The following is a 13,163-nucleotide window of genomic DNA, read 5'->3' as shown; positions in this document are numbered from 1 at the left end:
TTTTCTTTCTTGTGTATTTCTTGTAGATTTTTTTCCTTGCAGTTACCACATGTTTCATATATACCAAGCTACATTTATAGCAGTCTATTTTAAGTTCTTGGTCACTTAAGTTCAAACACATTCTAAAATCACTACGATTTTTAATAACACCCTCCATGTTTATGTTTTTGTCATTATTTTTCGGTTCTTCTTTTGTGTGTATATGGGTGTGTGTGTGTGGCTATGTGTGTGGGGGTGTGTGTCCCTTAATTTACTATTGCAACTGCACATGAAATTCCTAATTTTGCCTTTTAACTTTAGTGTTGTTAGATCCACTGCTATGATGCTTTTGCCTGAGATTTTTTTTCTTCGTGGTATTTCCTTATTCACATTTTTAATTTTTTATGTGGGTGGGACCAGCCCATTCTATATCCACCCCTCCTACCAGTCTTGACTTCTTTATATCCTTAGTTATAGGCATTCTATTCACCTAGTCTTCAGGTTCTCAAGGGTGGTTGTTCCATAATTTAACTGAAATTTTGATGTGGTCGTGGGAGAAGGTGAGCACAACATTTACCTATGGTGCCAACTGACCAAAAGTCTCCCCAAAAAGATGGATTTAAATCAGGGTTCAACAAACTCTACTGCTGGAGGTAAACCCAACCCAACACTTGATTTTTGCAGTTTTATTGGAATATAACCACACCCATTCATTTACATATTGCCTATGGCTGCTTTCACCCTACAATGGCAGAGTTGAGTAATAATGATACACACCTTGTGGTCAGCAAAGCCAAAGTATTTATTATCTGGTCATTTACAGAAAAACTTTGCCAACCTCTGATTTAGAACCTTACCTCACAACATACACAAAATTTAACTGAAAACAGATCATAGATCTAAATATAAAAGCCAAAACTATAAAACTCTTAGAAGAAAACATAGGAGAGAATTTCCATAACCTTAGCTTAGGCAGAGATTTACAGGATATGAAACCAAAAGTTCAATCAATAAAAGAAAATTATTAAACTTCATAAAAATTACAAATGTCGGCAATTCAAAGACACCCAAAGAGTATGAAAAGACAAATCATGCATTGGGAGAAAACATTTGTAAATCATAATATGAAAAAGGCTTTGTCAGCATAAGGAAATCCTGTAACTCAATCATAAAAAGACAAAACCCAATTAAGAGTGGGCAAAAGATGTGAATACACATTTCACCAAAGAGAACAAACAGATGGCAAGTAAGCCCATGGAAAGATGTCTAATATGATTAGTTATTAGGGAAATGAAAATTCAAACCACAATGATAAACCATTTCACACCCACTAGAATTGGTATAATTAAAGACAAACAAGAAGTGTTCCTGAGGATATGGAGAAATTGGAACCCTCATATATTGCTGGTGGAAATGACATAAAATGGCACAGCCACTTTAGAAAATAGTTTAGCAGTTTCTTAAAAAGTTAAACTGAACTCGCCAAATTCATGAACAATATGACCCAGCAATTCTACTCTTAGGTATAGATCCAAGAGAAATGAAAACATATGCCCACTAAAATATGCATATACAAATGTTCACAGCAGCATCATTCCTCATAGTCGAGAACTGGAAACAATTCAAATGTCTATCAACTGGTAACTGGATAAACAAAATGCAGTATTCCATACAATGAGATACTGAGCAGCAATAAAAAAAACAAAACAAAACAAACAACTACTGATACATGCTACAACATCAATGAACCATCACCAAAAACATTATGCTAGGTGAAAGAAGCCAGATGTAAAAGATACATGAGTACATTTACCTGAAGTATCCAGAAAAGGTAAACATATGGAGGCAGAAGGATTCGTGGTGGTGACCAAGGCCGGGAGTACAGAGTGACTACAAATAGGCACAAAGGATCTTTTTAGGTCTTGCAAACGTTCTGAAACCCAACTGTGATGAGAGTTGCTAACAACTGTAAATTTGCTAAAAAGTCATTGAAATTGGGTGAATTATATGTGTAAAATACACCTCAATAAAGTTGTTTTAAAAAAAAGACTTCTCAAAGATAACATCATAGAAATGGCAGCATGAAGTGAGCTTCTTGAAATCTCCTCTTGAAATTACAACAAATTGAACAACTGTAATTCAAAAAAGGACTCCCGACACAGGAGATAGTCAAGACTAAAAGACGCGCAACTGAAATCATCTAAAGAAAGAGCTTCAGAACTTCAGAAGCTTCCATCATCCCCCAACGGAGGTGGTGCCCTGAGACAGAGGCAACCTGCTCACAGAGGAGAAGCCCACCTTCCAAGGAATCCCACCATTGTGTGAGAAGCCGGAACAGTGCAGAGAAAATGTAACACTAGAGCATGAGAGAGAAGTAAAGGCTGCAGTTGGAAAGAAAATAGAGTCTTCTACCAACACCTACTGGAAAGCAAAAAAAAAAAAAACACCTCTTGCTACAAACCTGTTGCAGAACCCACTCCTGTAGATGCCTAGGAAGAGAAATAATAAGTGATTAATTGCCATGTATAACAAAGGTAACAAGGCAGCTCGGAAAGAAAATGAAAAATATCCAGAAAATAAACTTAAAGACATATAAATATGTGACTTAAATGACAGAGAATTCAAGATTGCAATTCTGAAAAAACTCAATGAAATGCGAGAAAACAGACAGGCAGTTTAATGAACTCAGAAACACAATCAAAGAATAAAATGAACATTTTACCAAAGAGACTGAAATTTTTTAAAAAGAACCAAATAAAATAACTGGAGATTAAGAACTAAATAAAAGAAATGAAGAATAAAATAGCCAGCTTAGGTAGTAGAGTTGACCAGATGGAGGAACAATCAGTGACATCAAGGATAGAAACCTGCAAATTACACAAATGGAAGAAGAAAGAGACTTGAGAGCTCAAAGAGATGAAAGAACTCTACAAGAACTTTCTGACTCCATCAGAAAGAGCAATATAAGAATAATGGGGATACAGAAGGAAAAGAAAGGGAGAAGGGAACAGAGAGTATATTCAAACAATAGTCAACGAGAACTTCCCAAACTTGTGGAAAGAACTGGATGCTCGAATCCAGGAAACACATAGAACACCTAATTACCTCAACCTCAAAAGGCCTTCTCCAAGGCACATTGTACTGAAGTTGTAAAAAATTAATGACAAAGAAAGAATCCTCAGGGCAGCCAGGGAAAAGACGACTACAAAGGAAAGCCCATTAGGTTATCAGCAGATTTTTTTCAACAGAAACTCAACAAGCCAGGAGGGAGTGGGATCAAATATTCAAACTATTGAGAGACATTAGGAGCCAACAATAATATATCCAGCAAAGATATCCTTTAGATGGGAGGGAGGAATAAAGACCTTTCCAGACATATAGAAGCTGACGGGATCTTCTAAGCACAACATGCACTACAAGAAATACTGAACGAGGGTATTCGAGCAGCATAAATAGGGATAATATGTGACAACAAAAACATAAAAAGGGGGAGAATAAAGTCCTGAACCAGAATACGGGAGTGGAGAAAATTAGCATGCTAAAGAAAATGGAATACTCGAAATATGAAACTTCTTTTACATAAACTTAATGGTAACCACTCAAGAAAACCCAAAAAACCAAGAACTGAAATATATAGCATAATGAAAGAAAAAGAGGAAAAAATGATAGAATACCACCACACTGAAATAATAAACAGCAACAAAAAGGCAAAGAAACAATGGAGACACAGTCTTACCAGAAAACCAAAAATAGAATGATAGGAAATCCTCACATATCAATAATGACCCTAAATGTAAATGGACTGATCTCACAAAAAAAAAGGCACAGCGTATCAGATTGGACCAAAGAACTAAACCCAACCATATGCTGCCTCCAAGAGACACATCTCACCTACAAGGACAAATATAGACTCAAAGTGAAAGGGTGGAAATTGACACTCCAATCAAATGGTATCCAGAGAAAATCAGGTGTAGCTATACTGACATCAGATGAAACAGACTTCAGGATGAAAAAGGTAACAAGAGACACAGATGGACATTTCATAATGATAAAAAAAGATACATAACAGTCATTAATATTTATGCCACCAACCCAGGAAGCATCAAAACATACCAAGCAGTAGTAACAGAACTAAATGGAGAAAACACAATTATACAGGGAACCTAAACACATCGAGCTATGGATAGATCATCCAAACTGAAAATGTATAAATATCAGCACTAAATGACATATTAAATGAAATGGACATAATTGACATTTATAGAGCAATTCACCCGAGAACATCAGACTACACATTCTTTTCTGGTGTACATGGTACATTCTCAAGTAGAGACCATATATTGGGACATAGAACTAGCCTCAACAAATTTAAGAAGATTGAAATCATCTCCAGCATACTCTCTATTGCAAGGCTGTAAATTTGGATATCAACTGCAAAAAGAAAGAATGAAAAAACAACATATATGTAGAGATTAAACAACATACTTTTAAAGAACAACTGGGTCAAAGAAGAAATAAGAGGAGATATCAAAAGATACACAGAAACAAATGAAAATGAAAATACATCCTACCAAAATTTTGGGGATACAGCAAAAGTAATTTTAAAGGGAAATTTATATCATTACAGGCCTGTCTCCAGAAACAAGAAAAATCCCAGATAAATAACCTCATGTTACACCTTAAAGAACTAGAAAAAGAACAAATTAAACCCAAAGTCAGCAAAAGGAAGCAAATAATAAAAATCAGAACAGAACTAAATGAAATACAGAACAAAAAGACAATAGAAAAAACTAATGCGACAAAGAGCTGGTTCTTTGAAAAGATTAATAAAATTGACAAACACTTGGCTAGACTCACTAAGATGAAAACAAAAAAGATACAAATAAACAAAATTAGAAATGAAAGAGGGGAAGTTATCACAGATGCCACAGAAATACAAAGGATCATCCAAGAATACTATGAAGGACTATATGTCACCAAATTCAATAACCTAGAAGAAATGGACAAGTTCTTAGAAACATATAGCCTCCCTAGGCTAAATCACAAAGAACTGGAAAATCTAAATAGACCCATCACCAGCAAGGATATTGAATCAGTAACCTGATTCCTTCCCAAAAGCAAAAGTCCAGGACCAGATGGCTTCACTAGTGAATTCTACCAAACATTCAAAGGGAATCTAATACCTATCCTACTCAAACGCTTCCAAAAAAATATTAAAGAAGACACAATATTCCTTGTTGACTTATTTTATGAGGCCAACATTACCCTGATGCCAAAACCTGGTAAAGATAACAAAAAAAGAAAATTACAGAACAATATCTCTGATGAATACAGATGCAAAAATCCTAAACAAAATTCTAGCAAATCGAATACAACAATGCATTAAAAAGATTATACACCACAACCAAGTGGGGTTCATCCCAGGGGCACAAGGATAATTCAACATACCCAAATCAATCAATGTGACATACCACATAAACAAAATAAAGGACAAAAATAATATGATTATATGAATAGGTGCAGAAAAAGCGTTTGACAAGATACAACATCATTTATGATTAAAACATTTAATAAAATAGGTATAGAAGGAAAATACCTTAACATACTACAGACCACATATAACAAACCCTCATCTAATTATCATAATTAATGGTGAAAAACTGAAGCCCTTTGTTCTACATTCAGGAACACAAGAGGGCTGTCCCCTATCACCTCTGCTTTTCAACACAGTATTGAAAGTCCTAGCCAGAGCAATCAGGCAAGAGAAAGAAATAAAAGGCATCCTAATTGGGAATGAAGAAGTTAAATTGTCACGTTTTCTTGTTTTGTTTTGTTTTTCAGATGACATGGTGCTGTATGTAGAAAACCCTAGAGACTCTACCAAAAAGCTATTAGAAACAATGAACTAATATAGTAAAGTTGCTGGCTACAAAATCATTGTAAAAAAGTCCACTGCATTCCTAAATACTAACAATAAAATCTCAGAAAAAGAAATTATAAACACAATCCTTTGGTAATTGCAACACAAAGAATAAAATACCTAAGCATAAACTTAACCAAGGATGTGAAAGATCTATATGCTGAAAACTGTAAGACATTTTTAAAAGAAATTGAAGACACAAAGAAATAGAAAGGTTCCATGTTCATGGATTGGAAGAATCAACATAATTAAAATGGCCATATTGCCGAAAGCAATATACAGATTTAATCCAATCCCCATCAAAATCGCAATGTCATTTTTTAAAGAAATAAAACAAAAAATCATCAGATTGTTTGGAACCACAAAAGACCCTGAATAGCCAAAGCAATCTTAAGAAAAAAGAACAATGCTGGAGGTATCACACTCCCTGACTTCAGCTTGTACTACAGGGCAACAATAATCAAACAGCATGGTATCGGCAGAAAAAAAGACACACAGAACAATGCAATAGAATTGAGAACCCAGAAATAAATCCACATAAATATGGACAGATGATTTTTGACGAAAATGCCAAAAACATATAATGAAGAAAAGACAGCCTCTTCAATAAATGGTGCTGGGAGAATTGGAAAGCCACGGGCCAAAGAATGAAACTAGACTGCTATCTGTCACCATGTACCAAAATTAACTCAAAATGGATCAAGGACCTAAACACAAGACATGAGACAATAAACTGCATAGAAGAAAACATAGGTACTAAATGTATGGACCCTGGGGGGGTTCAAAGAGCATTTTATGAATTTGACTCCAAAGGCAATGGAAGTAAAAGCTGAAATAAATGAATGGGACCCTATCAAACTAAAAAGCTTCTGCACAGCAAAAGAAACCATCAACAAAATAAAGAGGCAACCAACTGAATGGGAGATTTTTGCAAACAATGTCTCCGATAAGCGGCTAATAGCCAAAATATATAAGGAACTCATACAACAACAACAAAACAAACAGTCCAATTAAAAAATGGGCAGAAGACCTGAGGAGACATTTATCTCTAAAGAGGACATACAAATGGCCAATAGACATATGAAAAATGCTCAACATCACTAATCATCAGAGAAATGCAAATCAAAACCACAATGAGATATCACCTCACCCCAGTCAGAATGGCTATCATCAGCAAGACAAATAGTAACAAGTGTTGGAGAGGCTGTGGAGCAAAGGGAAACCTCATGCACTGTTGGTGGGAATGCAGACTGGTGCAGCCGCTATGGAAGGCAGTGTGGAGGTTCCTCAAAAAATTACGAATAGAATTACCATATGACCCAGCAATCCCTCTCTTGGGTTTCTACCCAAAAAATTTGAAAACATTTACCCATAAAGACATATGTGCTCCAATGTTCATTGCAGCTTTATTTACGGTGGCCAAGACATGGAAACAACCAAAGTGTCCTTTGATAGATGAATGGATAAAGAAGTTGTGCTATATATACACAATGGAATACTATTCTGCCATAAGAAAAGACGAAATAGTACCATTTGCAACATGGACGGATCTTGAGATTATAATGCTGAGTGAAATAAGTCAAACAAAAAGTTGAGAACCATGTTTTCACTGATATGTGGTATATAAAACTGAGAACAAAGAACAAGACAAACAAATGAAGAAACAAAACTCATAGACACAGACAATAGTTTAGTGATTACCAGAGGGTAAGGGAGGGGGTTGGTAAATGAGGGTAAAGGTGATCAGATATATGATGATGGAAGGAGACTGACTCTGGGTGGTGAACACACAATGTGATATACAGATGATGTAATACAGAATTGTACACCTGAAATCTATGTAACTTTACTAATAATTATCACCCCAATAAACTTTAATTCAAAAAAAGAAAAATCACTATCATCAGATACAGTCTTTACAAAGCTCCACTCCTGATTAAACAACTGCAGTGTTGCGTCCAGGGTAACATGTAAACAGTCTTGCCTGGCATTCAGTGCTCATCACAGGTCTGGTCTCATCACCTAGCCTACTTTCTCCAGTATCCTAGCCCATGTGGCTGCCAAGCGCATAAGCTATGGACTTGGAATATCTGAGCTTCCAGCTCTACCAGTAACTCGCTGTAACCTTGGGTTACTTTACCTACTTGAACCTGTTTCCTCTCCTCTGAAATGGGCATGATGATATCTCACAAGGTTAGCACATGGGGGATATTTGAGATTGTGCTCTTAAAACACTCAGCAAAGGGTAAATATGGCACACTTCTCCTGGCTGTCTCAGGAACATCTTCAAATTCACTTCCACAGAGCGGCATTAGCCGACCATCATCCCTTAAGCAGGTAGCCCCATTACTCTATGGACACTTTGTGTTTCGTTCACAGCCCTGTAGTTCTTTTATTCCCTTCCCTTTTTTTGTTTCTTTTGTCCTGTCCTTGCTCCTGGGCTGAGGTCTCCACGAAGGCAGGGACCTTGTGCTTTATCCCTTATCATCTCTGCAAGGCCAGGCCCCATGCCTGGCCAGTAACACATTCACAGTAAGTATTTGCAGAGGTGATGAATAAACAGTAGCTATGGGTTAGGTGCTCAGCATGTGGCTTCGGTGGTACTGGCATGTTTGGGGATGGTTTCTTGAGTGTCTTACTGCATCTTCCTTGGTCTTCCCTTCGGCAGTGGCCCAGACTTGCCTCACAAGAACAATAAATGATGGTAAAGGTGATATAGCCAGGAGGGTGTAATGAGCCTAGGAGCACACCTGAAGCAGCATGCTGGGGAAACCACCAGGGAAGAGCCGTGGTTGGAAGGGAAAAGGATGGACACAGTAAGGAGTCTGAATGCTGAAGAACAACCATCTTCATCTGAATCACCAAAGACAGCTGCTCACATGGGGCAGAGAAGAGGTAATGCAGATATACAAGTCTGACAATTAAGTTCACGAACTCGTTGCAACGATGTTGCTACTCTTTTTTGATATCAGAAGGATTATTCATTATGAATTTGTACCAACTTAACAAACTGAACAAGTTTACTATTTGGAAGTGCTGAAAAGGCTACATGAAAAAGTTAGACAACCTGAACTTTTCACCAACAATTCATGGCTCTTGCATTGTAACAATGCACCAGCTCACACAGCACTGTCTATAAGGGAGTTTTTAGCCAGGAAACAACTGTAGTGGAACACCCTCCCTACTCACCTGATCTGGCCCCCAGTGACTTCTTTCTTTACACGAAGATAAAGGAAATATTAAAAGGAAGGCATTTGGATGACATTCAGGACATTAAGATTAATACAATGAGAGCTCTGCTGGCCAATCCAGTAAAGAGTTCCAAAATTGTTTTGAAGGGTGGACTAGGCACTGGAGTCGGTGCACAGCTTCCCAAGGGGAGTACTTCGAAGGTGACTGTAGTGATATTCAGCGATGAGGTATATAGCACTTTTTCTAGGATGAGTTTGTGAACTTAATTGTCCGACCTCATATACAGGACATTATTGCCGTGTGTGCTTTCTCTTATTGGAGGATGAGGTTAAACATACTAGTTAAAATGGAATCTTTATGTATTTCACACATGCTTGCTCTGAAAACTAGAGTTGAGTATAAGTGCAGAATTTTGCATTAATTAAATTTTTTTTAGCTTCCATGGAATTAGGGCTTGACTTCAGTATGTAAATTTATGCAAATAAGTGTGCAAACTAGTAAGGCCCTAGCATTTAATTTTAAGGGAACTAGAGTACTTTCCAGGACCAGGCGTAGGGGATTAAACACAAGTGTTCTTTAAGAATATTTAATTTTCTCTGAAGGAGCTGGGGCAGATATTCTTTTTTAGCATCTCCTTTCTATTAAATTCACTTCTCATTTTGTTCATTCAATGATCTTTTCTACTGATTTTTATTCATCCGCCTAAAGACAAGGTGGACTCCCCAACCCTCAAGTAACTGCTAACAAAAAAGTTTCTACACCAAAACACTTCATTGCTGTCACTTCTTTTTCTCTAATCTCCCTCTATTAAACCTGGCATACAAGGGGAAGGAAGGAGCAAGGGAGGGAGAGAAGGAGGGACAAAGGGGCTCTCATAGCATGGGGACATGCACCCCATAGTATGCCTCAGGACAAGTCATTTATTTTCTCTAATGAGTTTGCCCAGCAGTCAACCAGTCACCAAAGCTCCCTTTCATTTTAATAACGTCTGGTAGAACTAACTGGGACACCAGCACTCCCGACTGGTAGAAGCTTTGTCACAGAATTTTCATGCTATCTTGCATATCAGTGGTGGGGAGGGACCTGGAGTAGTGAGAAAAGGCTGTTTTTTGCACCCAAAAGATCTCGGTTAGGGGGCAGCCCGTTAGTTCAGTTGGTTAGAGCACGTGCCCTTAACAAGGTTGCCAGTTCGATTCCCACATGGGCCAGTGAGCTGCGCTCTCCACAACTAGATTGAAGACAACTTGAGCTGAGCTGCCGCTGAGCTGCCGCTAAGCTGCAGGTGGGTGGCCAGATGGCTCAATTGGTTAGAGCACGTGCTCTTAACAACAAGGTTGCTGGTTCCATTCCTGCATGGGATGGTGGGCTGCGCCCCCCCCCAACTAGATTGAAAACAGCGACTGGACTTGGAGATGAGCTGCAACCTCCACTACTAGACTAAAGGACAATGACTTGACTTGGAGCCTGGAAAAAAATACACTGTTACCCAATAAAATTAAAAAAAAAAAAAAAAAGATCTGGATTAAAGTCCCAGAAGTTACTCAGGTAACACATTCCTTAACCTCTCTAAGCCTGATTCTCCATTTTTAAAGAGAATTTATACTTTGCAGAATTGAGAGAACTAGAAATAAAATGTGACTGTCTGATAATACCCAAAAAGATGATGCTCCTCTGTCAACTTAAAGGAAAACCCTGAACCTTAGAAGGCTCCCACTGACCTAATTTTGCAACATTCCCAAAAGCAGGATACCAGGTGACAAAGGTGGGAAAGCACCCAAACAGAGTCAAGGGTATCTTTCTAAATTCTAATTCTCAACCTTCCAATATCAGCCGTCTCCTCCCCTTTTTGTCATTGCATGAATAAAGTCAGCACTAGATAACACCTAGCAATGTGCTAGGTACTGTGCTAAGTACTGTGCCAAGTGAAGAATAGAGACCTTCACTCTATTATAAAGCACTCTGTACTTTCTCTGTACTTCCACACACATCTTCATCTTATCCCAGGCAGTACACAGTATTATCACTCACCCCCATCTTTTTAAAATGTGATTGGGGCTCAAAAGGTATGTTGTTCACCCAAGGTCACATAGCTAATGAGCATCCATCCAGAAGTTAGACCTCTTGATGTCTTTTTCTGAGCCACCTCCCTAATTAATTCACCTACACCCAGCTTTGGATTCCATTTAAACTTGGACTCTTACTGCGGTGCGTCCATCCATTTCATCACTCAATTATTTACAATGCACCTACTATGTGCAGGAAAATGTATAGGAGGAAGTGTAGCATTCAATGAACAGGCCCTGGAGTTGCCTACTTCAATACCAGCTCTACCACTTGTCACTTAGTTGAACTTGGAATAAGTTACTTCATCTGTCAATGCCTCAGTTGTCCTTAATCTATAAAATGGGCAAATAAAATTCTACGTCTCTCAGGGCTGTTGAAAATTAAATGAGAGAATATCTATCAAGGGTACCCCATGGCCCCATTAAGCATCAAATGTTAACTGCTTTTATTATTCTTCTATGTTCTGAGGGGAGAGTCTCAAATCAAACAAGAGCCTCAGCCTCAAAGAACTTACCCTGTAGCAAGAAACATAATAAACAAGTAAATTATCAATACAAGTGTCAAATGGTGATGAGCACTGTGAAAAAAAGTAAATGTGTGACAGTGTGGGTGGGAAGATAATTCAGATAAAGTGGTCAAGGAAGTATACTCAGATGACATTTGAAATAAAACAAGAATGGTCAGAGCCAGATACAAGAAAAGCTGGGGAAGAGAAAACAGTAAATGAGGTCCTGTGATTGGAGCAAGCCAACATCTTGCTGGGACTAGGAGGTCCTGAGGCCAATGAAAGGGGGGGGGCAAGGGGGACGGGGAGCGGGAGGTGAGGGAACTGGCATGAGAGGTGAACAGATAGGTCAACAGCACAGCTTTGCAAACAAGGAAAGGTGGTTCTCCTTCATCTTAAATGTGCTAGGTATCCATTAAAATCCTTGCTTAGGTTTTTAAGTAAGGGGAAGGGTATATGATTTGATTCACAACTTATAAAGTGCCCCTTTGGCTGCAGTGTTGAAAAGTGGAGAGCCCCAGGTTAAGAAGCTGTTGCAGTTGTCCAGGATTGGAAGCATCTCATGGATATATAACAAGACGCGCGCACTGGGGTGAGGGGGAACAAATTCAGGTAACAAGTCAACTGGGGCTAGAATGTGGCCTCCCTACCTCTCCCGCTCTCCACTCTTTCTCCCCTGATGCCAGTGTAGTGGTGAAACCTGAAGGTGGCCACTCTCTGCACCGGAAACGCCGGGCATTTCTCGAGCCTCACCTCCCTCATTTACTGGGCAGAGAGACGCACTCCACCAAGAATTAGGGAGGTCTCAATGAAAACCACGCGCCAGCCCGCTCTTGGCCTGCACCTCCCCTTAGGCCGGACCGCAGCATCCGCGCCCTCGAGCACCCTCCAAGCCCGCCCGGCCCCGACCACGCTCGCTCCTAGCGCCCGCCTGCGGCACGCTCACCCGGATGCCCTGCAGCACCCGGACCCGCTCCTCTTCGTCCATTCCGAAGGACACCCTGCGGCTCTCGCTGCTCTCAATGCTCCCCATCGCAGGAAGCAGGCGGGGAGGAGTCCACGCGACTCGGCTCCACAGCAACGAGGCTGACGCCAAGCTGTGGCTTCCGGGACTCGGGCTGCAGAGGCACAACCCAACAAAACCACGTTTTATTGGTCGCCGCTGGATACTCAATCAGTCAGGTGGCATGGTCCCGCGGGGCATTGTGGGGGCTGTAGTCTCGCAAGCCCAGGCTACCCTGCAAAGAGGGAGTGCGCGGGGAGGCGTGGTGTGGAAGTCGTGGAAAACGTGTTGAAAGTGAAGCAGCGAGTGCATACGCGCAGGAAGCCTGGAATGGCAGGCCAAAAAGCAGGGAAGAGATGGTCAGTGCTCGCTTTTGGAAAGATCACCCTTGAAGCTGAGCCAAGGGTGATGTTCTGAGGTCAGGAGGACATCGAGGGGGCTGAGCCAACCATGTGAAGGCAAAGTTGAGATGATTCTGGGCTGGGTTCTTTCAGCAAACT

At 39.7% G+C, this 13,163-nt stretch overlaps 1 protein-coding gene across 3 annotated transcripts in view; it reads right to left on the bottom strand.

Annotated features, from left to right (window-relative positions):
- Positions 1 to 12,782, bottom strand: part of PLXNA1 (plexin A1) — a 433,317-nt gene extending 420,535 nt beyond the window's left edge. For all 3 annotated transcript variants that reach the window (XM_074340466.1, XM_074340467.1, XM_074340468.1), the window contains exon 1: positions 12,607 to 12,782. In XM_074340466.1, coding sequence (XP_074196567.1) covers positions 12,607 to 12,693 — 87 coding nt within the window. In that variant the 5' untranslated portion in view covers positions 12,694 to 12,782. The remainder of the gene's footprint in view (positions 1 to 12,606) is intronic.
- Between the last annotated feature and the right edge of the window lie 381 nt (positions 12,783 to 13,163).

Source organism: Rhinolophus sinicus, linkage group LG09 (genome assembly GCF_036562045.2).
Source record: "Rhinolophus sinicus isolate RSC01 linkage group LG09, ASM3656204v1, whole genome shotgun sequence".
Classification (NCBI taxonomy): domain Eukaryota; kingdom Metazoa; phylum Chordata; class Mammalia; order Chiroptera; family Rhinolophidae; genus Rhinolophus; species Rhinolophus sinicus.
This window is presented reverse-complemented; position numbering and strand designations above follow the sequence as displayed.